This window comes from Lupinus angustifolius, chromosome LG10 (assembly GCF_001865875.1).
Source record: "Lupinus angustifolius cultivar Tanjil chromosome LG10, LupAngTanjil_v1.0, whole genome shotgun sequence".
Lineage (NCBI taxonomy): Eukaryota > Viridiplantae > Streptophyta > Magnoliopsida > Fabales > Fabaceae > Lupinus > Lupinus angustifolius.
Window position 1 is genome coordinate 3786517 of NC_032018.1, and position 23823 is coordinate 3810339.

Sequence of the window (23823 nt, forward strand, 5' to 3'; positions counted from 1 at the left end):
TATATATATAAGACTCTTAAAATATTATAATTTGCATGTTAAGCTATCAACGAAACGATAACATATATATATAAGCAGTAAGAAATTTGAATACCCTTCAAATCAATCTCAAGAGTCTCTTGTCCTTCCTGTGTGATCCATTTGCAGAAAGGTTCAAAATCCTCGTACAAGCGATGGCCAGTAACTGCAGCAGCAATGGTTTCCATTTCTCTCTATAACTTGAGATTTTTCTCGTGCCAAAAGTTATAGAAATATGAAGAATGAATTAATGGATGGAAGAGTTGTGATTCAATACCTTTTTATACAAACTACAAGGTAGCATGCAATGGGTTTCTAACTTTCTATATATGGTTTAGTTGTCATAGTAGTTAAGAATAATTCTTTTTTGGTTTGAATAGGTTTTCTAGGGGGTTGCTTGCTTCAACCCTAGTATATTGCATGGTGAGAGATTCAGGTGTGCAAACTTCAAATGAAGGAAACTTGTGCTTTAATTTCCTTCCATGTCTTGATATCTTTTCCTTTTCTTAGCATCAGCATCCTTTGGATTCCTTTTTCTTCTACTTTTGAATTGGAAATTTCCTTTCACGACACAATTTTGTACCAACAAGCTTGTGAGTTATGTTTTGATCAGGAGAATCAAAATTCTTAACATTAAAGAATAAGCTCACAATAAAAGAAACATATTCACATTTGAAAAGACCCAAATTTGGGCCTACTTTACACTTTCCAAATGGGTCGGACAAGTATATGAGTTTACAAATACCCATTCTTAAATAGTAGCTAAAGCATTTACATTACAATAATTGTGAAAAAATAAGTTAAATTCACATGTGTTGTTTATTTAATTGTTGAATTTATTACTTTCTTTAAAAATATATTATTTGATTAGAATCTATATAATTTGAATATATGTATATATGTGTATGTGTGGAGGGAAGAGTTCTCTAAGGTTAACTTTTTCTTCTTTCTTCTTCTCCTCCTTCATTGGCTGCTTAACGTGTTTTAGAAGAGGAAGAGAGAATATGAAGTAAATAGGCTTTTTTTGTGATGGAAGTTAGTGGTAGGATGAACTTGAAAAGCATAAACAAACATATATATGACAAAAAAAAACCATAATCATAGCAAAACTTAGAAAATACACAGGGTGTTTTTACATACTTGATCCATCAAATAAACTCTTTGATATGCTAAATCGGGTGAGGATTCTCTCCGATATTTAAAAAGATGAATTTATCAAAAATAAAAGGAAAAAATAATGTAACACTTTTATTCCTGGAAGCAAAAACAATAAACTTATAAAAATAAAAACAACAACTTCTGGAATAAATCTTTTTCCACAATATATTTTTGATGAAATTGATGGAATGAAAAGAATTAGGAGCTATAAAATACACCTATTAGAAACTTTATACTACATTTTGTTCTTTCTTTTCACTCCAAAAACGAAAGTCATAAAAGACTCTTTGGACAATTTATTTCCTAAACTCTGGTATACTAACTCCAGTGGAATTGAATTGAGATCACACCCATCTAACTTAGGAGACTTTTTTTATATTGGCCATTCATTGAAGTAACGTATGCGTTTTTCAGAGCCTGCCTCCTCTTGTTTTTGAAAAAATTTCAATTATGGAATTGCTTGCATGAGTTACAACACATTACACACTGTTGAACTTCCTAGTAGTCAAGTTTTTTGTTTGCGTGAATGATCTTTATACCATATTTTGCTTCCTATTTTTCTTTAACTTGCTCATTTTTAACGAAGTGTGCTCAAATTACAAATGGAACTATAATGTTATAATTTGTATCCAACTAAACTAAGTAAGATTGTGAAACATTTTTAAAAGGTAAAGTTCAAATTAACCAAACTATAATTAATGCCGCCTTTGTATCCAAAAAGTTATTTTATATCCCACTAATCAAGAAGAATGAAGAAGATTCATTTGAACTTAACAACTATATTTTCATATACCTATGACATTGATTTCCTACATTTCTTATTAGAAAATGGACTAAATCTCATAATTATTTTTTTATAATGTATTTTGATCCTCCAAATTGGGTAGATTTCCTCGTTCCAAACGTAGTGGGAAATGTAGTGCATACCGTGTTGAAAACGGTAGCATCAGGATTTGCATATTTCATTCCTGAATGGACACGTTGCTCACAAATTGAGACTTAGTGAGTGGTGGCATAATGCCATTAGTTAACTTTCCAAAGTGTATGTGTTTAGTTTGGCAAAATAGGTAGAGTTGGCAATCCCCAAAGTGGTGCCATTAACTTTGCCATCATTATGAGACTTGGCTCAGGTTTTGATGTATATAACGCAGACATAACATTTTTTGTTGCGTCGCATGTTCAACATTAACGTTGTATCAAGCTATAGTATCTATGGATTTTTTTAAATATGTAACTTAGACACATGTTAACCATTTTATACTTTAACCATTTTGTACATGTTAACCATTTTATACTTTATTTTAGAATATGATATTTTGAGTTCTGCCATTAACATTAATAACTTTCTAGATATTTTTAATATGTGTTGTTGGCAATGGAGAATTGAGGATGTGGGCTCGGGGGTGCAAATTGTATTGAATGAGTGCAATGTTATTAAACTTGTTTTAGAATGACTAGTCCGATTTAGAATAGACACCTAATTGATTTGATTTATTCATTTAATCGACTATGAACCAAAATTAATATGAATCAATTTAATTCACTATTTTACATATAAAATCAATGATTTGATGAGTCAAATCAGTCGAGTAAATCTATTTATGCTTTGGAGAAAAAGAATCTATTGCTTTCAAAATATTTTTAGTTATTGTTTATTGATGTTTTCAACTTATTTGTGAGATTTTGTTATAGTAAAATCTTCTTTTTTTAGTTGTTTAATTAGGTAATATTGTGATAGTAATGTATTTGAAATTTGAAGTATATAATTATAAAATAATGTTAATTACTATTATATAATTCTATAACTTTTTTATGCAAATCAATTTAACTAGTCCAATAATGACTTACTAATCACAATGTTTACCCAATAATTGGACTAAATCGATCATTGGTGCAAATTTATTAACATTATAAATTTTCCATTATGTACCATAATATGACAAATGAGTGGCATTATGCAAATGTATATAACCAAGAGTGTAAAATATTAACTATAAGGGTAACACATACAATTTTTTACTGTGTGCACACTATAGTTTGAGTATGCATCCGTTCCAGGTTGTTGGACCCATTGGAAAGAGAAAAAGTCTATCCAATAACAACATAAAAGTTTTTTATATTATCATTGTAATGTTTACCATTATATTTTAATCATCTTCCACTCTTAAATAAAAGTAATATGGATCAACAAATTAATTATGTATTAGACCAAGTAAAAACTTCATGGGATAGAGACAATAAACTTTGTTAAACAAAACACCTATATAAATAAAAATGATACATCTTTAATTTTACATTATTTTTGCAAATTAAAGTTAACAATGGATCTTCACTAATTAGAGTGTCTTTGGTAAGAGAGAATAAGCACATAAAAAAAGATAAATGGAGGTGAAAGACAAAGGAGAATGAGTTTTTGTTTCTCCAAAAGAATGGGAGGAAAAAAAAATGACTGGATCCACCAATTTTTGGTTTCTTATCTAAAGTGAGAGTTAAACTTGCAAAAATTTTCTCTAAATCCTTATTTTTATCTATTTATAAAGATAAAAATGTCTATTTAATAAAAATATATTTTCTCTTCATGTTTCTTTCATGCCAATCAAATCTTACAAATCAACTCATTTCATTTCCTCTACTCATGTTATTTCCTTCTATCTTTTCTCATCCTATTTTCTCCCCTCACCAAACAAAAACATAAAAGTTTTAGTAAGAGACACTGAATTTAATTAAAGTTCCTAATCAAATTCATTTAATAATAATAAAATTTGTAAAAAAACATTAAATGGTAATGATTTTTCATTAGTATAAAATAACTTCATCCGTATTATTTTAATTTATGTTTAATACAATAAGCTGAAAGGTCTAGTGATAAGCTAACTAATCGAATATGTTTGATAAATATGTATAAGTGTTAAAGATATAAAATGAGTTATAACTCAATACCAATAAGAAATAACTTATTCAACCACTTTGTGGATCCCAAAGCTTTACTAAAAATAATAAACTTCTGATTTATTTTTTATCTAATAGTATGACTTAATAATATCTTGAGAAGTCGGTACTTCAGTTCACATCTATATTAATTATATCATTTTGGTTGACAAGGAAGCCTACATTTATTACTACAAACAATGAATTATTATTTGCCAATCTATAAAGGATATTTAATTTAATACTGAATAAAATATCATGGATAGTGTGAAAGCAAATTTGTCCAGTTTGCATATGTCAAATGTTCCGATCCCAAATATAACTTTATATTACGTTGACTGTTTTAGGTAAGCTTGATAATAATAAACTATACCAATCTTTCTTATATAAATCATAGAACTATAAGTAATCTTAAGAATGTAAAGGAATCTATTGACTTGCCTTTTTCCAACACTGTTTGACTTCATTATATGCGAGGTATTACTTTATTACATCTTTAACTCTTTTTAAGGTGTGACTTACACTACAAATGAGTGTAGGACTCATTCGATCTATTAGATGACCAAAATGTCAAGACTTTGATTCCTGAAAGCGATATTTGTTGAGAAATACGTTTACACACTTCGAAAATGGATTAATTTCTTATCAAAAAAGATGAAAATGTATGTTACTAAGAAATTGGCAATTAAACAATAATTTAATGCTCGTTTTAATGTGTGAATAATCAATTAGGAGAAAGATTCCAGCGTCTTTAGTTTTTCCCCCATAGGATATCAGCTCATAGAACTTAATTACTCAAATTTTCAAAAAACTGTATGGGTATAGTAATCTAGTATAAAATATGTGAAGGATGAATAAAATAAAATGATCATAAATGTTTGCACATAATTAAAATAAGGTTCAATTAATGACTTGCCTAAAGACTGTCCAAGCCACATGATTTGTTTCTATAGGCATTTTTTACAATAACAATCTATTCTTAATTTCACTAAGGTTAACGACATGAATAAAATAAATCTATAATATTCTATCATAATTATATCTATTGAGAAAATATTAATATTTGAGTTTTTCCTATAATTATTATGACTATAATTTTTCTTGGTCTATCTTTATCTCTAGATACTAGATCAACATTTATTTGATATGCTTCAAGTGTTAGGTATTTTAATAGTCTTATATACAAATGCATAAACCACATAAATTCTGATGTTACTATCTTTACTAGAATAAAATACCATAACTTTCTTAGTGCATTTATATTCAAATTGAATTTTTTAAATAAGAGAGCAACGGTCATAGTAATTAGGATTAAATAGGAAATAAATTAAAGTAAAACATGTTTTTTTTTAAGAAATTGAAACATATTAAGAATATTTTTTTAATTAATCTAAAACGGAACTATAGAAAGGTGTGAGATCTTCTTTTGTTAGAAAAAAAGGTGTGGAGGTTACATTACATTATAAGGGACAGATAAATAGTATATTATAAGTAAAAGATGTTATAAATTCCGCTTTAACTTTTCTTTATATGTATTTTTCTTGTGATTTTTTTTCTTCATATTTTACATAAATAACATAAAATTACTACCCATGAAATGATATCAATATCACTAGACCAAGGAAAGGAAAATATTAAAAGACTTTAAACTTGAAAGTGACCCTGTTGGTCAAAATGTAAATAATTAAATAAATAATTGGAAGAATGAGATGTAGCACCAAACAAATAAGCCAAATGATAATATAATGAATAGACACGTAAAAGTGTCACAATCATGAGTGTGGCAACATGTTAGGCTATGTGTCGGTGCATCACTCTCTCGTATAATTTGATGAAAATAATTTTATTTAATATGCATTGAAAATACGAGTAATAAATAAGAATGCAGTTTGAAAATAAAATATAAATATATATTGAGTTGTTAAAATATCAAATTTTTTGAAAAAATATAAAAAATTAATGTGGAACAATAAAAAATTAATAGAATAATAAAGAGATACAAATTCATACATTTACAAGCTAAATTAAGAAATTAATAAATAAAAAGAATTGAGATCATGATCATGATTGAAATTGAAAAGTGGTGTAAGTTTTAAAGCTTCAAGCAATGATGTAAAAACTGTACCGTACCGGTTGGTTCAATCAGAAAACCAATGAACTGGACTCCTAACCGGTACGGTACAGATGTTGAACCGGCTAAGTACCAAAACCGGTGAACCGTCTAGTATTTGACTAAACCGGCTGGTTTATATGCATATTTTTTTTAAAATACACTTAAAAACTCATTACAGGGTAACCCATTTTTCCAATCCTTCTTCAATACTTCAAGGCACAGGCTACTAAGACTTACTTAGATTACACTTTTTGGTTCCTAACATTTATGTGTAATCTCGGTGACATTTGTGTAATCTTGGAGTACCGTCTGAAGATAGGATTTGGTAAAAAAATATAATATTGAAATGAGACAACTTTGACTTTGTTTTAGAGTGAGTTGTGAACTTATGTCATTTATTTATATTTGTGGTTGTTAAATGATACTCTTGGATTGATATATGTTTTTTAATTTAGACTTTGAATTTGTTAAAGACTTAAAGTTGTTTGTTTATGTGAATTTTGAGTATATTATGATTATGAATTATAAATTTGAGTACTCCCTATTTGAAATTTTTTTGTTATAGGTTTGTATATATATAAATATAAGTAGGTATATGCAGTTTAATTATTGAACCACTGGTTGAATCACTATATCAATACCCTCATCAGTTTGATAATCGGTACGGTTTTAACAACTACAAGATATACCACTCATTCGGATGCAATTTCTGTGTGAAAGATGTGTGAAGGTATACATGCGACTGCTTAGGATTACGTGTAAAAGAAAATACTAATGTTTGGGATTTTAAAACAAGCAAATTTATAGTAAAACTAAAATTGTCGCATTCAAAATTAATAGTGGTAGTTTTTTCTTCTTCATGAAAATGGGTTTCGAAATATGTGTTATTGGGCTCATTTAAAAATTATTTATTTATTGAACCTTCCGATAGATTATCTATAATTGAAAATTTAAAACACTTTATAGTTTATTTTCTATCCTAAAATAATTTTCAATACTAACATAAAAAAGTAACTTGAAATCATGATTGAAGATTTTACTCTTAAACAAGGATTCGATAGCAAAAATCAAAGGTGAAAGTTCACTAATTCGAATGATCTAATGGTGGTAGAGTTATAGTGGATCTATTACTTGTAAATGGCAGGACTATTGGTGAATAAGAATCTCAAATTTTGTCGGTTTTAATTATGATTTAAAAATGAAATGTGGGTTGAGGGGATAACTTACATCTTATTCAATATGATATTATGGGAAATGTTAGTATTTGTTCAAAATAAAAATACAACATTATAAAGTAACATATTTTATATTTTGAATATTTGAAAATAATATTATGCCAAAAAAGATTAAAATAATAAAAATAAAAGGCGATCCAATATATGAGCTTCTCATATGGTCGGCAAGGGAAATTGTTTTCATTTCTTAATTGCAAGAGTAACCTTAGTACCTTACCATTGTACAATACTCATAAAATAAGAAAAGTAATATATATTATATATATATATATATATACGAGTGAAGATCCATTTGCTTTAAGAGTAAGTTTTTTAAATTTACTTCACATTATAACCATCAATTTTATTTTATAGATACATAATGGTTTAAATCTACTCACTAATTCAAATAATTGTAGCTTGGATTTTCCTAGAACTGATGACTAGGATAAATAGTAAGTTTGGATATCTCTACTATAAATAATACCTATATACCAAAACAATACTTTTTAAATTTATTAACAATAATTTTAATTTTTTTTAAGATTATGAAGAAACTAATTATTATTATGTAAACTTTTATCAAAGGAATTTTAAATCACAAATTTTATAATAATTGATAAACCATTGTTTACTATTATTTTATTAAAGATAAATTAAGAAACATATCACATCAATGTGCAAAACTCTCCTAGAAACTAGAATGGATAACTTTTGATTATTACTATTTTTATGTTTTCTTATGATTTTCTATGACTCTTAAAGCATTTAATTATTACATTTAATATAAAATATTCTCTAATATATTTCATAACTTTCTTAAAAAAATCCAAATTTCTGTTAAATAAGCATATATTAATTTTTTACTAAAAAATCAATTAAAAGATCCTCAAAATCTAGAAAAATAATTAGTAGCATCCAATATAGTGCATATATTTATTTATCTATATAGGAGGAAACACACCCAACAATCCCATTCTATTTTCCATTTACAATTTTTCCATAGAGAAAGAGTTTAGATTTTGGAATAAAGTCAAAATCCTGTTTCAGCTTATGAAGTAAGAACCCTCAACACATTCTCTCTCACCATTCTTCAACTTTCATTCCTTTTCTTCCTCCAAGATCACATTTTTCTTTTACCCTTTTACTCTTTATACGCAATTCCACCTTCAATTCAATTGCATGCTCCCGATTTTTTGTTGAAAATCATAGATCTTTCTGCCGGTGGTTAATCGGAAAAGATGTCGCCGTCAAATGGGGTTCAGAGCAACGGCGGCGGTGGTAATGGGTTGAATTATATTGAGCACCAGGTTTCAAAATTTGATACTCTTGCTGGTGTTGCCATTAAGTATGGTGTTGAGGTACAACTTTAACTGTTCCTTTTTCTAGTGATTTTTTCTGTGGTTATTGTTTTTCTGACTCTAAACTTGAAAGGGCTTATTGGAACTTCACAAGGTTTCGTTTTTTTTAAAGAAATTGTTTTTTGTCTACCCTTTTTTATTCTGCAATTGGTGTGGAGTTTAAATGGATTTAATTGCATATGAGATAGTACATTTTTTTGTTATGTTGTGCTTTTCAAAATTCTCTATTTTTTGAACTGGTGGAGTTATGTGTGTGTTTGTGTATTTTGTTATCTTGTTGTGTTTTGTTTTGTTTTTATGTTTGTCATTATCATCAAGCTGATCTGAAGAACCATTTATGAGCTTTAAAATTTCGCTTGATGATTGATAATGCTAGTTCCAAAGGACATTCATATATATGAGTGGTGTTAAGTTTTATATGTTCTAGATTGTTCGAATAAATCTAATCTATGGTTTATCCTTCGAGTTCCATTCTCCACTTTTAGTGTGCCATTGATGAAGAGTGGAGCGATTTTGGATAGGGGATTGATGATAGAAAAGGAATGAGGGATTTTCAGTTTTCAACAGTTCACTAGTTGTTCTTAAGAGAAAGGGTGAAGAACATCTGTTATCTTTTTATTTATAAGAACAGCTGTTATTTATTCATGCATTCTCTGATTATTCATTCTTTGCATTTGTCCAATATTTAATCATTTATGCTTTATCTATCACTTAATAGTTAGTTGATTGTTAGGCATACTGCATTCTATTTTAGTGTGCTATTATATGAATTGTGTGTGGTTTTACAATGTAAAAAAACACATATACTAATGACAATGCGTGTATACACACGCCATATTGAATCGTTTGAGATAAGAGTAGTTAAAGAGAACCAATGAACATGTTAATTCACCACTGCCATAATTACTAAATGTTCTTATTACCTGGCATATAACTGTATGTGTACTCAAATTTTATATTATTGTTAACTATTACTGATGGGTTCGGTGTCATTGCACTTGCTTTGTTATTTTAACAATGAGGCCGATCCTGGAAATTTTATAGTTTCTATCAAAAGAATGCTTGTATTATTGCTTCATGGGCTCTGATAACATGATACTGAAATCTTACAATGAAAAATGTCCTGTAAATAATTCAGGTAGCTGACATCAAAAGGATGAATGTGTTAGCTTCTGATCTTCAAATGTTTGCCTTGAAGACATTGAGAATTCCATTACCTGGACGACATCCACCATCTCCCATTCCCGTTCTGCCTAATGGACATGCCAAGCAAGGGTTAGTTTCCTTGTCATGGTGCAACACTTTACAATCTTTTGCCAAGAAAGAATTTGCAATGCCCTCTACAGTATATTTTGAAAACCCATATGCAAATTTGCTATTGTAGCTTGTGGTGTGTCATACTCTCATGACCACCTACCGCATTTTTAGACTTTGATAGAAGCTCTAGCTTCTAAATTGGGATTACAAGTGCTTAGTTATCAGCCTGTGTTTGATTCTCGTTTCTATTTACTGTAGCTCACTTTTATATGTTTTCACTTGATCTTTTTGTATGTTTTCACTTTTATACTCTAGCTCACTTTTATATGTTTTCACTCGATCTTTTACTACAGGAACTCATTTTTATTTGAAACTTGTTGCAGAGATGATAGCTTTGAAAGGAAACTGCCACCCAGAGGTAAAGGTGGCATGAAGGAACCTCTTCAGTCCTTAAGACTGAAAGCACCCGGAGAGGAGATTTCTCCGGCTATGACCATTTTACGGAAATACTACGGACTCAAATCATCAAAGTCTAGAGATACATTTGAAGGAACAGAAATGAATGCTTATACATCTGCAAGTTCAGATCATTCCAAGTCAACAAATCTAGTCTATGATCTACTGACTGGGAATGATGCAGTGCCTGAGTATATGTCTCTTTCAGAAATTGGTGATGCAAGAGGTGAGAAGTATGATGATAAATCTGTCCGCAGACGTCAGAAAGCTGATGCTGATAGTGGAGGTGGTACACCTGAAAGGATTTTGAAAGAGGGAAATAGTAGTGGTGGTTCGAATGGTTTTTCTTCAACTGGAAAACCATTATCCGGGAGGACAAAATCAGCGAGTCGAGCAGTGCTGTTTCCTGAATCAGAATCAGGATGGTTAGATTCTCTTGCAATGGGGTTGGGAGAATCTATATTGACAGACGCATTTTCCGGAGTGCGAAAATCATCAAGCGCGTCGAGCCTAAGAGAGCAGGAGAGAAACAATTCAGCAGCGACAGTGTGGCCACCAAGATGGAGTTTGACACCAGACTTGCAAGCAGCCATTGGGAAACCTATCTTTGATGGCTTACCTATGCCAATAACTGGTCGCAGGGGCAAAACTGCCCTTGATTAGTGCATACTCATTCCCTTGGAGCAAATTATTTTTTTTACATCACAGATAAATGGAACTAGAAGCAACTCTTTTGGGCAAATAAGCCTCACAAAAGAGTTCAAAAAAGAGAAAGAAATTAAATGGTTAGGATATTTATTCCAGGCATAGAAGAACAACAAAAGAGTCAATGACCTCTCAAAGAAAAGCTGCAACATAGTCTACAACTAGTTTTTGTAAAATGTACCAATAATAGTCACCCCACATGGATTATTAGGATAGTGTCCTTTGTTAAATGCTTAGCCCATTAAGTAAAATGCATTCTCTTCAGTGCTTACTTGTCTAATGCCATTATTATGTTATACATTGTGTATGTATTTATGACCTTTTTTTTTCCTTCCTTTTCTGAGGCCTTTTACGCTGGAATACCATTGAATTTGTGCAAACCATGTTTCTTGTTCATTATTTGTACTGGTTTACGTTTTGTATTACTCAGCAAGATAAATTCTTCCATCCCTCATTGATTGATGCTGGTGTAAGATTATACATCCATCTGATCTAGCTAATCAGTGTCCAAATTCAAGCGATGTGTGTAATATTAGTCTATCGAGTTTAAAAATATGTAAAGAATTTAGATGAACATGATAGCATTGTTCATCCAATTATGCCTATATCGAACATCCCTTTATTTTGTTCCTCGTATTTTTTAATAAACATTAGGTGAGTTGAATTTTGGGGATTCTCTAAGAGTCTGTTTGCGAATTGAATTTTAGAGAGAACAAAAAAATTTGAGAGCCATCAAATCTTAAAGTTAGGGCATGCCTCATGACTCTATAAACGCTTATGAAGTTACTTACAGATTATCTACAAACAAAACTCTTACGTTGCCAACATGATTTGAATTCACAATTTTGTGAATCATGATGGTTAAGTGAGTATGAATTGGATTTATGATATAAATATGCTTTCCACAAGATCATAAGACAAACATCACGTTTGTTTAATTGCTCCTTGTGTAAGGTAAAGGCAAAGCCGAACAATGATTTGTGGGGGACTAATTTCAATGAAGGATTGGTTCAATCTTGTTCCCATCATGTTACAAGTGATAATGATAGTCATGTGACTGAATCACATTGCCAGACACATTGAAAGTGAATTGTGACTACAATTATTGCACCGCACATCAATAAGAATGGAATTCACAAGAAATATATTTAGTAATGGGGTAAAATAAATTAACTTCTAACTATTATTAGGATTAATTTTAAGAGAAATATTAGCCATTCCTATCGCACCAAGCCAAGGATTAAATTGTGCACTTCAACTTAACGTCAAAGTCTTCAGAAGTGGTTCCTAAACATCAATTGACTTGGTTTCTACATATAAATATATCAAAATTGTCTACAATCTATAACATAGCTAAGACATTTCACCTCTCAAGTTCAATACTATGCTATCATTTCCCGAAGAGAAAACTATGTCTTTTTCACTTTTTTTCATTTTTGGGAAAAGGTTATTAGACTTTACCACCTGTTCTTGGGTGGTTTGACTTTATAAATACGAACAATCCAATTCTGGGTAGTGAAAGCCTCTTCTAAGTACTCAAGCTTTATGTCCTTATTTCCAATTTCAACTCCTCTAGCACGATCATACCTGTCATTCAAATCATACACATGATTGTAAATAGAAAGCATACACACAAATATATAAAAAAATTACAGTCTTCCAAATCCAAAACTTCATTCAGGTTGATTAGTGTCTTCAGACAAAAGTTGTGGATAGCCACTTGCATAAAATTCATTTTCAATGACTTCAAAAGAGTAGGTATATTGGAATTATAGACCTAACTCAACCCCAAAAACTAACTCAGGGTGAGGGCTGTCTAAGCATTATAAGACTTATTTTAACACACACCCTCCGCCCAAGACTGGACATCTAGAGCGTGAAGTCTGCAAGACTAGACATCTCTGGGTGACACATCAGGAGGGTCTGATTCTAATACCATATTAGAATAAGTAGACCTAACTCAACCCAAAAGTTATCTCATAGGGTAAGGGTTGTCTAAGCTTAGCAATGACTTTAGGACTTACCAACTTAGAATTGATATGATGATGAAATTTGAATTGCTGAAGTTTTATGGCTTGATATCTCAATCTAATTGCCCACTAAACTGAACTGAGTATTATCGGGATATCCTAAGCTCAAGTATAACATAGGTGTTCCTTACCTCATCCATAGATGAATAAATTATCTAATAAGAGTAATCAGAAACTTATCTAAGACCAAAAAATTGATTAAATATTAAATATTTTGAATATTTCTGACCAGAAACAGAATTTCCATATCTTTAGCACAAATGGATAATTGCACCTCCCATTTAAAAAGATGGGGGGTGCATATGCAGATTCTAGACAAACTAGCTGCTGTATTCCTGTATGGATAGACTAATAGTAACAGCAATTGCTAAACTTAGTCTTATGCTAACATACACATGATAAGGGGTCCTGTTAGTCACACCTAAATTTTGTGAAGTGTCATTGTTTATATAATACCAAGGATGAGGGCTATGGAACTTACCCAGGAGGTTTGCCATACTCTGTTGTCATCTCTCCAAACCGATAATAAGACAGCTTGTACCTAATAATCATACACAAAGAAAAATATAATTAACTAACCGTGTGTCAAATCATAACATACCTTTACATAAAGAAATATCAGCAAGTAGTGTTATTGTTATCATTAAGTCCGGAACATCCCCATGATAGAACTATATCAATGGACTGTGTAAGAATTCCAAGCTAGTAAAACTTGGACGCCCAGCATGGTCCAACTTTACTACTGTTAGGAACTTAGGATCTTTTTTATTGGGTTTAGTTTTATTTGATGTTAAAGTTTATTTTTATCCGATAATTGGTAGTCAATCTTTATCTAAAGTCTATCTTTACCTGTTAGTTGGTGAGGATTATGTTTTTATCTTCAGATTATCTTTATCTTGATCGGGCAGGGGTTAGATTATTATAAATAGGAGTATTGTCATTAGATTTACATTATCATGTTTTGTAGTATCGAGTTGTAAGGGTTTTCCCTTGAAGAAGATTCTCCTTCTTGGATCGTTATCAGTTTACTTTCAGTTTAATTTCAGAATTATTATTTTTTCTATTTTTTATTTGCTGTTTAGGATAGCTATAAATACAACCCGTCAAATTTAGCTCATCCCATCGTATTCCAACCATGAACAGACTTGTATGCATATCATATAGACTTGTTTGCACTCCTATGATAATTCAAAATGCCATGCCCAACTAGTGCCGAGATACTTACATAAGACAGTTCAACATCTTTGGAGCTGCACCCTTATCCACACGATATTCTCCATTGACAAGGTAATCAGGCTCCTTTATAACAGGAAAGACTCCACCACCAATTCTCACCATCCAAAGAAATCTACACAACACAAACTAAAAAATCAGAGGAAAATAGACATGTGAATATCCAGGACATGATCAACAAGTGAAAATTTACATCTTTATATATGAAGATATTTTCTATAGGATAGAAATGAACAACATCAAATCTAACGATGTGCGGTCTCATTCCAAACCTACAAATATTTTGCATGCCACAATGATGCAACCACATATACCATGAGACAGTAGTTGTCCGACCCAGTTTTCCTATAGTCTTGATTTAAAAAAAGTAGCCAGAAATATGCACCAACTTGAAATGATGGAGTGCCTATAATATTACTTTCTAAAATATAATATAACAACTTCTGAATATGAAATAGACCAATGCACAAGAGTGTCAGACAGGTAGATCTAAGTTTGGGTGCATACACCTACAAAATTTATATGCTCAAATGAAGCAGCATGTACATTTGTTGTGCAAAGCTACAAATACAAAGGTTCTCCATGTAGCATTTGTAATGGAGAAAGGACTATATGCATTAAGAAAAAATGGATGCAAAAGTAAAATATATTACTCCAGACAGCCTTACTTATTAATATCATCAGAAGAATAACCAGTAACACCACCGAACACAACTAATACATAGTCAACATCAAGTGATCTCATTATGTCATAAGCCTCATCCTCATAAGATGACATTGCACGGCCAACAGTTGCTATGTGTGTATTATTCCAGGTGTTATTGTCAACAATAACTGTTCGGTTTCCCATGGCAGTGATTTGATAACCATAATCCCACCATGACATCACCTTCGCATCTGTTGGAGTATTCTGGCGGAGCCAAAAGTAGGCCTCACGATAATCATCAAAGATAACCCTGTTGCCATGGGCACCCCTTGCAGCCAAGACAATAGAGGGAGATGAGTAAGCCTCTGATGTGACCCAGGTACAGTGAATAGCATATCTACTGAGCAGAAAGAAAGCACCAACAAGTAGCACAATGGCACCGTTTCTTTGAATAGGCTGGGAGTTATCAACTAAACCCTGCATGCAAGTAATCATTCTATTAAAAACTAATGCATCACAATTGTCATGAAAGGACAAGGTAATTACCATAAGTATTATCATGATTGCTGATCTGAGTAATTATAAAAAAGGTGGTTCAGTGCACGAGACTCCCACCTAGTGGAGTCCAGGGAGAGTAAGTGTACACAGTCTTACCCCCGCAAGTGGAGAGGTTATTTATAGGATTTGAACCTATGACCTCTTGGCCACTAGGAAGAAACCTCATCATTGTGCAGTGGCTCAACTTCGATCAGAGTAATTATATCAGTAAAAGATATTGGGCAACAACCAGTTCATTTTTTCCTAGAATTACTGAAACAAAGCAAATACATCCTCATGAATATGAAAAGGAGATGGATGTTATTCAACAATAGCCACACTAGTACATGGAAATTATATGATTGTATTTTAAAAGAGGGAGGGAGAGGAAAAATTGAACATATTAAATTCAACTCAACCAAAGAAACCTTTTGCTTAACTAGTTCCTTTAAAATATCTAACCTTAGAAGAAGCTTTTCCAGTACTAGTTCCTCTACTAGAACCACTTTGAACAGCTTGGCTTTTTGCCCTAACCAACCGACTCAAATTCTTCACTGTGGCAGAAACTGCAATAGCACTAATAAGGCATACAGCAGGGGTAGCAACAAGAATTAATCGGACCATGACACCAGCAAAATACATGCTTGTAAGACCATACATAACGATGAAGATTGTGGCATCTGACAAGCGCTTGAAGCAAAAATAGAGCCCAGCAGGGAAAAGGAACATCAAGATATGGAAATCAAACATGAATGATGACCAAGCTGTCGGCTGATGTTCAGAGACAGATGCAATGATTGGAATGTGATCCTTAGCATAAGTTGGATCAAGCAAGGAGTAAAACCTTCCGGTCCATGGAGATATAAAACCAGTTGCTGTGCCTACTCCCAAAGCAATGGCTCCAACACTAACTGCACCAGTTACAGTGATCCTCAAAAATGCTTGAAACAACTTTGTATCACTGAGCAACTGCTTTACCCAATCCAAGAAGAAAAAAACCTGGAAAAAATAATCCAAGTTAGAGCCACAAAGATGAACTACATGAAAAATTCATCAAGCAATTGTACAGATGCACCAAAATAGTATCATCTGCGGTGAACAATACATGGCAATAATATTTTGCAATAACAAAATTCAATGAACAACACTACTAAGCATAGATAAAATCAATTTAAATGGAAATGGCAACAAAGTATTGATTGAAAAGCTAGTAGATCATAAGTGACTTTAGATTAAATCACACAATTTAAAATGGACAGAGTTCTTTTATAAAATTCTCCCAGCAAGATTTGGATTATTTTAAACACAAAATACACTAAGTTTACACATCTATAACTTCCAAGTAATTAATAATTAATAATACAGTAACATACTCATTAGAAAATTCTATATCATTTTTATTACTTTTTAAGAAAAGGCAATTGAATGAAGTGATAAACAGAAAAGGCAAACAAAAATGCAACCTGCAGCAAGAAAAACACGCCCATAGCAGCCATATGCTCCCCAGACTGCACATGCTGGAACCCCACAAACCTGATCTGCATGGCAAGCAACATTCCAAGCACATACATGCTATTGTATGCTATGTAGAGCCTCATGGAGTACCTCCCTGTGACCAACAGCACCAGCACATAAAGCGGAAGCAAGTTAATGATAAAAACATAACCACCCCATGCTGAAACCATGTAGAAATACCCAAACGCCGATGCCAATGACCATGCCAGTGATCCAGTGTTCACTGCCTTGACGAATAAGTAAAAGGTCAACAACAGTGCGAAAATGGCAACACCTTCATTATCATAGGACCCAGCGACAGACCTACAGCATGTTCAGATTCGATTACTTTGGAGAGATAATAACTATTTTTCAAAAGATATCGCAATATAGAAACTATTGCATATACCTAGAGTACTCAAGTTAGGTATACTAGGCCAATCACACTACTAATTAAGGGGAGGCCCTGTTTGTATGGATTCTTTAAAAAATGATTTACCAAAAATGTTTTTGACAGAAACATTTTCTTGTGAGAAGCTGGAAAAAATTCAGCTTATCCTAAAAGCCAAATCAATCTTTCTCTTCATATAAACGTTTTAATTAAAGCCCACCACCAAACAGGTATATTCTGGGGGTGGGGGTGTCTGGGTAAACAATTTGCTTATGCGCATATTAAATACACTAAACAGAACATATTCTCACAATCTTCTCCAATAAGCATTTTGAAATAAGCTAAAAGGAAAGGTCATAACTTTTTTTACAAGCAATTCCCATTTCTCAATTTTCATAAAGCCCAAATAAGTTTCCTATATGCACTACGAAGCTCCCTAAGTATTGCTGCTTTTTACATAATAAAAAACAATTTTTTAAGAGAATAAAGTCTAAACAATGCCCTTAACATATCATCCCCAATCACTATTATCAATTAGCAAAATACTACTACTAATTAACAGTGCATTAACCAAGTGCAAAGAACCTTGATTATAACCATATACCTAGAAATGTAACCTGGGCAAATTGCGATCAATGCCGCAGCAACAAGCCCAGCACCAGAATCCCAAATTTCCTTGCCGAAAAAGTATGCAACAATCGTCGTATTTGATGCAAAAAACGGTGCAGTGAGAACACAAACCTCACGAATATGAACCACGAATCTGAGAAAATGGAGAATGCGGTATATGAGAGCAGCAGTTACCATAAGACCAGGGTAGAGGGTCCCACCGATGATTCTACCAAGAGGGTACCAACTATCGGAATCGAACCAGTTCCAGAAATCGTAGAACCCATTTCGTGTGAGGTAAAGGGTAGTTCGGTAATTGAAGTAAGGGTCGAATTCATGGATCATTGATTCATAACGGAGGACACTGAAGAGGCGCGTGATGAATGCGAGAATGTAGACGAGCGTGAGGATGGTGACACGGATTAGAAGCTCTTGTTGTTTGGTTTTGAGTTTTAGGGTTTTGGTGAATAGATCTAGAACCATTGTTGGTAATGTTAGGATTGTTGGAAGTGAAATGTTAAGGAAAGAAAATTATCATGGAAAATGTGATAGTGTGGGAGTGAGTGAATGAGAGAGAAAGAGTGATGGATCTGGTGAAGAGAGAGAAGAGTCAAAGTCAACTGTACTTGGATTTGGATGTGGAATCCAAACTGAGTTGGTGCAACTATTGTCTATTCCAATTCGGGGAAGGGATTCAGATATTGCTTACTCCAAACACAACTAGCTTCTCGTGATTTTACAAGGAATTTAAATTACATCCTACTTTTTTAGGTTGAGCTTTTATTTAGGTAAGTGTTTCAGGTTGACAGAATAAAATGAAGACAAAATTGATATTTTGGTTTTTCATTTCAATTTAGTCATTAAAAATTTGTTATCACTCTAGTCTCTCTAATTTGTTTACGCGCTCACGCTAATTATGATGTAAGCTATTTTTGCAACTTCATCAACAACATATTATTTTATTCTTTTATACTATTAAGGACATCCTCTTATCTTTCGAGTAAGGAACTAATATATGTTTTGGGATGTATGACTGCTCTTCCCAACAAGAAATTAACTCATATGGTGCATTTTATTAACTTGGTTCGATTCTTTATGAACTCTATTTACTATTAAAATGGCATTGTTTCGAGTCTTCGAACGATAAATCAATTAAGGGTCTTGGCTCTTGGATGATGATGGTGGTATATCATAAGGAAGAAGACGATCTTTGGAGAAGACAAAAATTGTCATTGTTTTAAGGGGAAAATGACTATTAAAATCCAAATGGCGAAAGGAAAAGTGAAATCATAAGTAAAAATGAGAAGTCAAATGGAGAAAAAAAGCTAGAGACCAAATTGAGAAAATAAAACAACTGAAGGTACCAAAAATATGCATCAAGGATGTAAACCGAAGCTAGTTTTCTCTCTATTAATAAAATCTTTTCCATACAAAAGAATGGTACCAAACACATCCTATCTTACTTGTGCTACCTCATACATTCCCATTACTATGCAGTGCAATATCATGAAATTACTTTACTGTCCAACACCTGCAGAAGCATCAATATGAAGTTGTTCGAAATTTACTGCAACATATAGGAGTTTAAAAAAGAACTGGAGCTGAAAAGGGATTGTATCAAACTTCCCGGAGATATAGATTAAAGCATCTTGAATTATTTTACCTCTCGTAGCTTGTTCAAAAAAATTAAGGAAAAATAGCCCACCATTATTAATGGGAATCAAGTCTTTGGAACTTGTTATGGACAATAAAAACCATAATGATTTCTTGAGAAAAATTAAATGAACTCAAACTATTCCACCAAGCCCCTCTGCTTGAAAACATCTAGCATGGCAGCTCCAATTTTAGCAGGTGACTCCACAACTGTGACCCCAGCTTCCCTGAGAGTTTTGATCTTGTCTTGTGCAGTACCCTTGCCACCCGATACAATAGCTGCACAACCAAATTGAGAATGGGTGATTAGCATCTTGCAAAAATGAAGCAAACAAATGCCACATTATGTAGCAATTGAATGTCCTTTCTTTCAGTTGGAAACATTAAATTGGAATTTTAAAGAATCACAGTTCCATGAGAATTACAATTCTAACTTTAGGACAATGCAACAACTTTGAATAGTGTCTAATGCATAGTGGATTGTCAATTCATCTCATGCATAGTGGCTCATGTCACAATCTATAGCACACATAGGGTTTGATTCTTAGGAGTGACACTTGTTGGGAAAGACAGTCACGCAAGGGATTAGTTCCTTACCTATACATGAGGAGGAGCACATCTTCTGTTCCAAAAAGTGTACCACTCCATGTGCCACTCACTTGTGATTAGTTGAAAAAATATATTTAAGTTTTCAAAATTTAATAATTAAATATTTTCCTGACCAACCACAAGTAGTGGCACATCGAGTGACACACATTTTGGGACAAAAAATGTCATCCCTACATAGGGTAGGGGATACCCTTGATAGTACCAAAAAAATCTATAGCACATACTCACTGAGAATGCAACATTAGTTGCATCATATAAGAATGACCATAAATATCAGTCACAAAATTTAAACTAAAAACATAGAAATTGAATCTCACAGTATAGACTAACCGAACAAGATAAGCTAACGCAGCATGCCAAAGAAATCATTGTAACAAGCAGCATGCTGGAATGCTTTTTTATTGAAGAAAATTACAAATAATCTTACCTCCAGCATGACCCATACGACGGCCAGGTGGAGCAGTTAATCCAGCAATGAATGCAACAACAGGCTTCTCAGTCCCACTTTCCTGTATTCATAAAACCAATTTAAGTAGTCATGAAAAATACTCTTTTCAAAAGACAATATGATGACTGTCAGCATGTGTTTGTACTTTCTCTATTCAAAGAAAGATAACTAGCATAAATGTTTCCAGGTGCTAATGAACATTTAACTTCTTGTCCATCAATAGAAGATGTATCTACCGATCACAATATATTGGCCCTTTGCTCACGGACAACACACTACAATACTACCTAAGCCAAGACAAGAGTTTCGACCACTCATAAAGCACATTTGAATTTTGCTATATAAACTTATAAAGAGATGTCATATATAATTTAGATGGTTTGGCAACCACTTTGCCTGTATGCCTAGCGTTATCTGTCCAAGCACAATTACAGATAAATACCTGAAAGGCAACCTTCCTCATTTTAGAACTAACATTTACCACATCAAATGGCCGTAATATCGTATATAACCAAAATCATTCAAATTAATAGCTTTTAGACTTAATGACATGTCATCCTGTTGAGAATACACCAAGTTGAGATTTTGGTTTCTGTTATACAACAGAGAAATAGATTCATAGAGAGATACTGAAAGGCCTAACATCTTGAAAGGCCTAAATAAGATTGTTCTAAGAAAAAGAGATCATTTACAATTGATTATCATTATTGCATATTATGGACAATATCATAAGTTGGTTGAATAACTTTAAAAACAACAGTATTGCATGAGTTAGAGTGATCGGAATAGAATAAGAAACAGCAAGTTATACTCTTAGTAGTATGTAAATACTTTCCCAAGAACTATGACTATAATAAGGTATGAAACATATTATACGAGTTTAGTGGTGTTCCTTCCTTACAAGACAGACAAATATACTTTAATTTTTAAAATATTGGCAATTAAGTAAAAGACAGAAATGTAAGCACAGGTAAAATTAGAAATGAACCTTAATTAGTTGAGCAGCATCCTCTTCTGCAGTTCCTCCTATCTCTCCTATGAGAATGATACCTAAATTACACAAAACAACAGTAACAATGAATGATGCTATCCCGTGCTTCCTATAGGAAAAATTCATCAGACCAAGAAACTTATTACAGAATACATCACCGATGTTCAGTGGATAAACTGAACATGGAGTAACATATATGACACAAAATATGAACAAGTACCTTCTGTCTGTGGATCAACTAGGAACTTCTCAAGACAATCAACAAAGTTGGTTCCATTAAAGGGATCTCCTCCTATACCCACACAAGTGGATTGTCCGAGGCCAACAGCAGTCGTTTGAAAAACCTGTATAGTTAAATATGAATACATGGTTTATACATGGGTAACCATAATTAATGTATGGAATATGGATCAACAGAACATAAAATTTCAAATGGCAATCACTCCTGGAAATAAGCCTGACAATTGATAACAGACCAGTTGTTTTATTTTGAAGGATACAGGAAAAGTTAAAGAGGTGTATGGAAGATGAGATTCTCTTTTAATGTATTAGACATGAGAAAATTGATCCAGAGGAGGAAAATTCAAATTGACTATTATGCTTGAATTAAGCTGTGGCAGGAGCCAAGGCAGAAGATAATGTGACATCTGGCACATAACATTTACAAAAATGTTAAGTCACAAACATAGACAGAACAAAGTCCAGTATAACATGTGAATAAAAGAAGGACTTACCGCTTCATATGTCAAGGTTCCAGAACGGGAAACGATTCCTATACGTCCAGGTTTATGAATGTAACCGGGCATGATTCCAATTTTACATTCCCCGGGCTTGATAATACCAGGGCAGTTTGGTCCTATCAGACGAGTCTTGGACTGGCTGTTAATTGCAGCTTTAACTCGTACCTAACATAGAAAACGTTAACTTCAGCAACAACATTCATATCAGCATCTACCAAAGAACCAAAATTAAACTACACTACTTACGCTGTCACATGCAAGAGTTATATATAATATATCACCATAATTCCCAAATCCAAACAGAAAGTATCATCACAATTCACAAGACAAGGTAGTTGTCCGTTTTCTCAAAAGCAGTCAAACAAAAATCAAAGGTATGCATTGGCCATCTAATCTTTACTACGATCTTAAATGAATAGACCGACTAATATCAAACAAAAGAGATTTACTCGCTTTCACTGTAATACATTCATTCCAAATCATATCATACCAATATCATGCGACACGTTATATTTTAAGAATATAATTCACAATGGGAAATATAATAATTTAATAAAGTGAGAAATGACCATATCATGCTGGGGAATTCCTTCAGTGATGCAAACAATAAGATCCAATTCAGCTTCCAAAGCCTCCAAAATAGCAGCAGCAGCAAAAGGTGGTGGAACATAGATAACAGAAGCATTTGCCTTAGTTTCAGATTTAGCTTCAGCAACACTGTTATATACAGGAAGCCCTAAATGTTCAGTTCCACCTTTCTTCGGAGTCACACCACCAACCTATTCAGTATTTCAAAATCATTCAGTATTTCACATAATAAACAAAAATGGATCGAATCATCGTGTGTGTGTGTGAGAGAGAAAGAGTACCATGTTGGTTCCATATTCGATTGCTTGTTCGGTGTGGAAGGTGCCGTTCTTTCCCGTTATGCCTTGGCAGATCACGCGAGTGGTCTTGTCCACGAACACCGCGGGAGAGGATGGCGCCGCCGTGAAGTGGCGGATGCTGTGGCGGCGCGATGCGATGGAGGAGATCAATTTTGTAACGGCTTGACGAGACATAGGATTGAGATGTGAATGAGAGTCGATTCCACGCTGATTGTTAGACACTGCAAAACTATACCCGTTTTCTTCGAATATTCTTTTTTCCAACAGAGTAATAAAATTCTTTTTATGTTTTAGGCCAATAGTCTCACAAATGGCATTAGAATTTAGGCCCATATGTTGGGCTTA

General features: G+C 32.8%; 4 protein-coding genes and 1 long non-coding RNA gene across 7 annotated transcripts in view; 1 reads left to right on the forward strand and 4 right to left on the reverse strand.

Annotated features, from left to right (window-relative positions):
- The window catches only part of LOC109358078 (inactive protein RESTRICTED TEV MOVEMENT 2-like), a 1148-nt gene extending 859 nt beyond the window's left edge, over positions 1-289 (reverse strand). Inside the window, exon 1 of the mRNA XM_019602150.1 lies at positions 95-289. Within this exon, the coding sequence (XP_019457695.1) occupies positions 95-206 (112 nt within the window). The 5' untranslated portion in view covers positions 207-289. The remainder of the gene's footprint in view (positions 1-94) is intronic.
- LOC109358840 lies at positions 8409-11539 on the forward strand. 2 transcript variants are annotated; one of them, XM_019603315.1, is made up of 3 exons: positions 8409-8792; positions 9931-10067; positions 10442-11539. In XM_019603315.1, exons 1-3 carry the CDS (start codon positions 8673-8675, stop codon positions 11166-11168), a joined length of 984 nt encoding a protein of 327 aa, XP_019458860.1. In that variant the 5' UTR covers positions 8409-8672; the 3' UTR covers positions 11169-11539. The 2 variants fall into 2 exon arrangements, with proteins under 2 accessions (XP_019458860.1, XP_019458859.1); XM_019603314.1 differs by having other exon boundaries at positions 8412-8792; positions 10433-11539.
- LOC109358841 lies at positions 11242-11691 on the reverse strand. The gene is made up of 2 exons (XR_002109010.1): positions 11574-11691; positions 11242-11540 (listed from the first exon to the last, which is right to left on the reverse strand). It is a non-coding gene; the product is annotated as an uncharacterized LOC109358841 (long non-coding RNA).
- LOC109358228 (dolichyl-diphosphooligosaccharide--protein glycosyltransferase subunit STT3B-like) lies at positions 12470-18863 on the reverse strand. 2 transcript variants are annotated; one of them, XM_019602334.1, is made up of 8 exons: positions 18758-18862; positions 18146-18679; positions 17120-17474; positions 16119-16655; positions 15142-15596; positions 14466-14588; positions 13722-13781; positions 12668-12797 (listed from the first exon to the last, which is right to left on the reverse strand). In XM_019602334.1, the coding sequence occupies exons 2-8, from the start codon at positions 18631-18633 to the stop codon at positions 12668-12670; spliced, it is 2148 nt and encodes a 715-aa protein (XP_019457879.1). In that variant the 5' UTR covers positions 18634-18679; positions 18758-18862. The 2 variants fall into 2 exon arrangements, with proteins under 2 accessions (XP_019457880.1, XP_019457879.1); XM_019602335.1 differs by having other exon boundaries at positions 12470-12797; positions 18146-18863.
- Positions 19653-23823, reverse strand: LOC109358229 (succinate--CoA ligase [ADP-forming] subunit alpha, mitochondrial-like). The gene is made up of 7 exons (XM_019602336.1): positions 23461-23823; positions 23161-23370; positions 22586-22756; positions 22072-22195; positions 21849-21910; positions 20840-20921; positions 19653-20082 (listed from the first exon to the last, which is right to left on the reverse strand). The coding sequence occupies exons 1-7, from the start codon at positions 23809-23811 to the stop codon at positions 19943-19945; spliced, it is 1140 nt and encodes a 379-aa protein (XP_019457881.1). The 5' UTR covers positions 23812-23823; the 3' UTR covers positions 19653-19942.

What these genes read in the sequence shown, in the direction of transcription:
- LOC109358228 (XM_019602335.1), bottom strand. Translation starts at nt 18,633, where the DNA reads ATGGTTCTAGATCTATTCACCAAAACCCTAAAACTCAAAACCAAACAA. An exon ending in AAGATGTTGAACTGTCTTAT is followed by an intron (nt 13,782 to 14,465) that starts GTAAGTATCTCG and finishes TATGATTATTAG; the next exon opens with GTACAAGCTGTCTTATTATC. An exon ending in GAGTATGGCAAACCTCCTGG is followed by an intron (nt 12,798 to 13,721) that starts GTAAGTTCCATA and finishes TTTGAATGACAG; the next exon opens with GTATGATCGTGCTAGAGGAG.
- LOC109358229 (XM_019602336.1), bottom strand. Translation starts at nt 23,811, where the DNA reads ATGGGCCTAAATTCTAATGCCATTTGTGAGACTATTGGCCTAAAACAT. An exon ending in GAACCTTGACATATGAAGCG is followed by an intron (nt 22,196 to 22,585) that starts GTAAGTCCTTCT and finishes TTAACTATACAG; the next exon opens with GTTTTTCAAACGACTGCTGT. An exon ending in TCGTATGGGTCATGCTGGAG is followed by an intron (nt 20,083 to 20,839) that starts GTAAGATTATTT and finishes TTGGTTGTGCAG; the next exon opens with CTATTGTATCGGGTGGCAAG.
- LOC109358840 (XM_019603314.1), top strand. Translation starts at nt 8,673, where the DNA reads ATGTCGCCGTCAAATGGGGTTCAGAGCAACGGCGGCGGTGGTAATGGG. An exon ending in CCATTAAGTATGGTGTTGAG is followed by an intron (nt 8,793 to 9,930) that starts GTACAACTTTAA and finishes TAAATAATTCAG; the next exon opens with GTAGCTGACATCAAAAGGAT. An exon ending in AATGGACATGCCAAGCAAGG is followed by an intron (nt 10,068 to 10,432) that starts GTTAGTTTCCTT and finishes AACTTGTTGCAG; the next exon opens with AGATGATAGCTTTGAAAGGA.